This window comes from Triticum aestivum, chromosome 3D (assembly GCF_018294505.1).
Source record: "Triticum aestivum cultivar Chinese Spring chromosome 3D, IWGSC CS RefSeq v2.1, whole genome shotgun sequence".
Classification (NCBI taxonomy): domain Eukaryota; kingdom Viridiplantae; phylum Streptophyta; class Magnoliopsida; order Poales; family Poaceae; genus Triticum; species Triticum aestivum.
In genome coordinates this window covers 214,215,147-214,221,621 of record NC_057802.1, presented here as the reverse complement: position 1 = coordinate 214,221,621, position 6,475 = coordinate 214,215,147, and the positions used below count along the sequence as shown (strand labels likewise).

Sequence of the window (6,475 nt, the reverse complement as noted above, 5' to 3'; positions counted from 1 at the left end):
AGTGTCAGCTGCGCGTGAAATCACTAATTCATTTTTCACGATATCACTTACAACCACAAATCAAGAACAAATGTATGCTGTAAACACTAAGGCCGCGCTTGGATGCGGTGTAATCAAATACAGACGTATTTAGTTTACACGTATATCTTACCGGCCACTAGTAGAGTTCCAGCCGGAATCAAAACGATGAGCGGAGATCTGTATCTTTTCTACAAGTGTATTTGAGACGAAACAACATTCCAAACAAAGCCTAAGCAACACTGTTGAAATGTAGTACTCCCTCCGTTCCAAAATAGATGACTCAACTTTGTACTAACTTTAGTACAAAGTTAGTATAAAGTTGGTCCGTCTATTTTAGAACGGAGGGAGTATCTCTGATTGTATAAATGGACTTTCTCAAAACAAAACAAAAAAGTTGTACAAATGGAGAATTGAGATTCGCCTCGAGGAGTAAAAGGAATCAAATGAATGGCCAGGACAGACTCCTATTATGTGACATACAACAAACTCTTCAAAGGCAGGAGAACACAAGCGATGCTCTAATTGTCTAAAATTTTGCGCGCCTGTGTGGCAAGAGATAATGCATTTACGCGACCACATCAGAGAAAATAATCAGGCAAAATTATACAGCTTCACTTCACACAAATTGCCGCTTCATCAACCCAAACAAGTGTTTGGGCCTTAGGCGTTACCTCGCAAAGTTTTCAGATTTCGTTTGGCAACTCTGTTTGAAACCAAACCTCGGCTATCCACAATCGTTTCTGATTGCACTCATCCAATTATTTGCATTAGCTTGGTTCCGGCGGGACCAATTTGAGGCTGCGCATCCACTCGCAAAAGCTAGGGTCATCAAAGTGGATGAAGCTGCTCTTTAGCCTGGCCCTCAGTTCAGGAGCAAGGGTCCGTAGCTGAGGAAATCTCGACTCCTGAAACGTGCAAATGTGCTCATGTTAACAATTACAGCCTTGCTCACGATTTTGTTTATCAGTGACCATGAATCTAGCTGCCATAAGAACCATCAGCGAAATAACCTAGCAGGGATGAATGCAGGCCAACCAGAATGTCACTGCTAAGGTTAAGAGAATCATTACCTGCTCATAAGTAGGGTCCTTGTGAGCTGGGATCAGGCGTGAGACAAAGTATCTAGCCTGAGAGCTCCCTTCCTGCACCAGAACACCAACGGGAAAAAAAAGATAGTGAGCAAAACAAAGCATTTACCTTGTGCAAGTCGTGTTTCATGATAGTTGCACAGTTAATGAATTTGGAAGTATTGTCAGACTGATTTGAAATCTAACAACACATGGGCTATATAAGATATGATACTATGATGATAGCAAAGGCATGAGCACAAAAGTTGATAAGATAAAAGGAAGGAAAGCAGTTTAAATTTTGGAAATCAAAGTCAAGGTTGGGAACAGGGAAACTGACTCTGAATGAAAGTATCCTGGGAGCTGGAAAACGGAGTTCACTTAGCTCTTCTGCCAGCGTACGACATGCTGCCAAAGCTGCTTGAGTTTGTCCTTCTTGGGTTGCTAGTTCAGCACCCTGAAGACACACAGTAAGAAAGTGCAACTCAGGAAATATTACTCTTTGCTAGCATTATGATGAATAACCAAAATAGCCATTGCATAATGATAATTCAACATCATTAATACGTTAAGTAAATCAGCAAAATATGACATCTTCCTGCAGCCCTAGTATATCAAGTACTACCTCTGTACCAAAATATAAGACGTTTTTGTAGGTTAAACTAGCTTACAAACACGTCTTATAGTTTTCATACAGAGGGAGTATTAGCATCATTTACACACATACATTCATGAGATCTCTATATTCGTTCTAACCACCAACTGGCCTCTATTGAAAATTTAATAGTTCCAACAAATTCACCTTTCAAACTCCATTCACTCTATTTCTTGCAAAATCTTATGATTATTACATAAACTCACAATCCTGGTAACAAGTTAGTTTTTGCAAACATGATACTGCTAAAATCCCATGCTTCATTTCTTTCCTTGCAAAAAGAAAGTCACGTTCTATTCAAATATCCCTCTGTTCCATAATGTAGTGCGTATAATTTTTGGAAATGTCAAACCTCACACAATTTGACCAGTAGCAATCAAGAACAAAGTCATGTTCAACAGCTACAATTCCGAAGCCAAAACATTTAATCCAAAAGACAACACCAGTGAAAAAAATATTGTGTCAAGAATGTTGAAAACAAAGGTGAATGGAGTAAGTTTAATATGCAGCTACAGCACTGAGATAATGTGGTAAAGAGACAGACCATACAGGTGACTCCCTTATTGGGAGTGGGGAGGGAGAGAGAGAAGATAGGAGGTGACTTACCAACCAGATGAAAATATCTGTTCCATGATCCAGTACCACTGCACAATTAGATTGCATGGTCAGATCATATGCTGGCAGCTCCTCAAATGTGCCACCTTCTCGATGCATTATACAACGAGGTGCAAGCATACGGAGCGAGAGGTCAAATGATGCATTCAAGAACAAACTCCTCAGAACTGATCTTTCATCTTCATGTCCTATTATGCTACCTAAGAGTGGCCCCCTTCTCAAATGAAACAAACACTCAGGGAGTGATGACAGCTCTTTTGGGAACCGATAAAGCTTTGATTTTGGAACCTGGGTACCAAATTTGAGAGCTATGTCCTTAATTCTTTCGTCAATTGTGAGCCTCATGTCAAGAGAATCGGAGGCAGTCCTGGCGCGCAAGACAGTTCTCTTACCAATGATTACTGAAGCTACATCTTCTTGCACACTTGAAAGATATGCAGACAAACCATCAACCGTTTGCAGCCTGCTAGTGATCACCCTTGTGCTTTCTGTTTGATACATATTAGAGTAACGGACTGCAAACTGGAAGTAAATGAAATCATTCCTGATATCTGCCTTTGTCTCCAAAGACACGGAAAAACTCTGTGTCCCCTCAACACTATGCATCTGGATACAAAATGAAGTGTCATGCTTGAATGTTTCATGAGAATCAGGAGAAGCCTCTTCACCAGGGCCAATTACTTGAGTGACAAGCATGCCATCTGAACATCTAATCTCAAATAAGCCATGAGAGCCAGCTGCTTTAGTTGACGCCCTCTGCAAGTTGACCCCAAAGGCCTCTCCAAAATCATCATGAAGTAAAAGCACACCACCAGAACACTTCGCCAGTGGCTGTAGGACAGGAACCCTCACAGGGCATGTTCCAGCACAAAGAATGTCAACGATGGTACTGTGTCTCCGTGCTTCATGACCAAGACTCTCCATGTACTTCATAGCTGTCTTCTCCAGGTAAGCATAGTTTGGGTGTTGAACAGAATGAGGTGTTGATCCTGGTCCAAACGTGTTGGGGCCACCAGCACACACCAAGATCCTGCAGTTGCCTCCTGATCTCTTGATGATTCCACGAGACAACTCCGCTGACGGCCCTTGAATAATACCAAGGGCAACCTCCACCGCTGCACCAAGGCATCGGTCCCTCGATACTTCCGCCACACCAAACTGATAGGGTCTCAGGGATGAGAATATTGTGTGTGCAACAGGCAGCGAAGCATGTATAGGAGACAAATACACCCCTGTCCCGTAGATTAGCACCTTCAATGACTCTTGGGCAAGCGACTTACTACCGGGTAGCACATCCGCTGACACCGCCGCCCCTTCCGAAAAATCATACACAGAGACAGTTCTACCATAGGAGATGATTCCAATCCTTGCTGTAGGAGGGAGCGAATCCACAAATGCATGCAAGGAGCCCTGTAGATGCTGCAGGTGCGCCTCATCAAGACACTCATCTATGAGAATAAAAATGGGACCAGAGACCCTCAAGACAGGCACCGGGATCAAGCCTGGCCGCCTATTCCCTGGATGCACATAATCGACAGTCGAGGACACGAGCTCTGGCCACTGAACCAGGTCCTGCTTGCTGGAGACCACAAATTCCCCCTCACTGCTGTTCAGCTTTTTGCAAATGACACACTGCCATTGCCCAGAGCCAATCAACACATCACAGTACAAATTCACATAAGCCCCACAGTTCAGGCACCGGCGGGGATCACGCTCCAAGGCTTCGGGACCTGGTGATACCTCCCTCCCTGGTGAAACAAGAGCTCCGAACCCCAAGCTAGGGGCATTCAGCAGTTTCTTCTGCTTCAGGACCTACAAGTGAAAAACACCAACTAAATGACAAGCTGGAGAATTTGCACATGCCTATGCACTAAACACGATTCGCATCTAAAAACCAAGCGTAATTCACAACTCGACTAGTAGTGTAATCGTGTAAGATCCAAATGGTAATGTACTTATGCGCATGCATAATTGAGTTATAGGAGATGTGCGGACATTACTGCGGTAAGGAAAGAGCGACGCGTACCTTGCGGGCAGAGAAGAGGACGTATGGGGAGTCGATGCTGGAGTCCTCCAGAGACGGCGCCACGGAGGGCGCGTGGCTGTGAGGGGTGGCCGCGCCGTTCATGGTGTGCGGCGCGGAGGATGTGGGGAGGGAGACGGAGGACGATGAGGAGGCGGTGCGGGAGGCGAAGGGTACCGCCTGAGGGGAGATCGGGGTAGTGCGGAATGGCACGGCGGCGGGACGCAGCGGCGAGGAGAAGACGGGCGGGCCCGGTGGTGTGCTGAAGTGCGCGGGGCTGGGGACGGTGGGGCTGCCCCGCAAGGACGTCGAGGAGAGAGCGCTCGGAGGGGTGAAGATCGCCGGGAACGGAGGAGATGCGTGCGCCGCCTGAGGCTGCGGCGGCGTGTCCTCCATGCTGCCGGCCTTATTGGGGATCGGAGGGGAGCAGCGAAAGGGAAACGCGGATCTAAACTGGGAGAAATACTGAGAAGTACGGCAGCACACACTAATCTGTGTGTTTATCGGGGTTGTGCCCAACAGTTTTTTTGTCGATGTCATATTGGCCGGATCGCGGCTTCCTATTGGCTGGTGCCCTTCCACAATGGCAACTCCTTTGGGGAACATGGGTCATCTCCAACGTAAAGTAGGCCACCGGTAGGGAATCAGAATAAGATGTATTGGATGTCCTCATGGAAAATGTGCGTACGCAAAAATTAAAGAGGAATGGGGTTCCGTGATATTCATTCTTTCAACCTGGCATTGCTCGCCAAACAGGCGTGGCGTCTTTTGGATAATCCTGATTCCTTGTGTGCCTCTATCCTAAGGGCTAAGTACTACCCCAATGATGATTTGTTGAACTCCAAGCTAAGGAAGGGGTCATCTTTTACTTGGAAAAGCATTATGGCAGGCACAAATTCCTTGAAACGTGGTTATATTTGGCGAGTGGGGAATGGACAAAACATCAATATTTGGAAAGACGCCTGGATCCCAAGTTGTGCCAATAGGGAAGTTGTAACGCCTAAGGCAGGACAACTGTTAACTAAGGTAGGTGACCTAATTGATCATGTTTCCAATAACTGGGATGAAGATTTGATTAGACAAACTATGTGGCCCATCGATGTACAATTGATTCTTTCAATTCCACTCTCGCAACATGATATGCCAGATTTCATTGCTTGGAGTTATACCAAAAATGGTATGTTCTCGGTTCGGTCAGCTTACTCTGTCGAGTGGGATCATCAGTATGACAGCAAATGAAGACACTCTAATGGAATGGGGCGAACCACAGTTAATCCCATTTGGAATAAGATATGGAAGTTAGCTTGTCCGGCAAAAGTTAAAAAAATTATATGGCGTACGCTTCATGGTACACTCCCATGCCGGGTTACACTCGCTAACAAACATACGAAGGTCTCGCCCATTTGCCCTACTTGCTCTGAGGGTTTAGAAGATACAAAGCATATGCTCTTTTGGTGCAGTAAAGCAAAGGAGGTTTGGAAAATGCTGGGGTTGGATGACATTATTGATAAAGCTTGCGAAGTTGACCGTGCTGGTGAGGCAGCGTTGGAATATCTACTACTTCTTCCAGACCAAGAATTGTGGTTGATGGGCTACAAAAATGTGCGTGAGATGATTGCTGTCTCAGCATGGTATCTATGGTGGGAAAGACGAAAATTGATGCATAAGGAGAAAACGCAAAATGCAATTCAGATTTCAATGGGGGTTTCAGCCCTTGCCACAAACTTCGTAAATGCTTTATCGCCCAAGGCCTCTATAAAAAGGGGGGTTGTGGCCCCCAGAGGTTTTGTGAAACTTAACGTTGATGCTTCTTTTGACCACGACTTGCTTAGGGGCATGATGGGGGCGGTCCAGAGAGACGATAGAGGCGGATTCATTGCGGGAGGAAATGGCAAGATTGACCATTGCGCGGATGTGTTAATGGCGGAAGGCTTAGCTCTCAAATTTGGTCTATCACTGGCGCAAAGGGCGGGGTGTAATCGCCTTATTATTAACTCGAATAACCTGGAGGTGATTGAAACTATGCAGGATGGAGGACAATCGGCGGGTGCGGCGGCGGCAATTTTCGACGATTGTTTTCATTACGCCCGTGAT

General features: G+C 45.7%; 1 protein-coding gene across 1 annotated transcript; it reads right to left on the bottom strand.

Moving 5' to 3' along the window:
- Positions 1–378: 378 nt before the first annotated feature.
- On the bottom strand, positions 379–4,882 carry LOC123078267 (protein transport protein SEC23-1). Its single transcript, XM_044500715.1, has 5 exons — positions 4,385–4,882; positions 2,350–4,170; positions 1,429–1,545; positions 1,092–1,163; positions 379–926 (listed from the first exon to the last, which is right to left on the bottom strand). Exons 1-5 carry the CDS (start codon positions 4,775–4,777, stop codon positions 789–791), a joined length of 2,541 nt encoding a protein of 846 aa, XP_044356650.1. The 5' UTR covers positions 4,778–4,882; the 3' UTR covers positions 379–788.
- Positions 4,883–6,475: the final 1,593 nt, after the last annotated feature.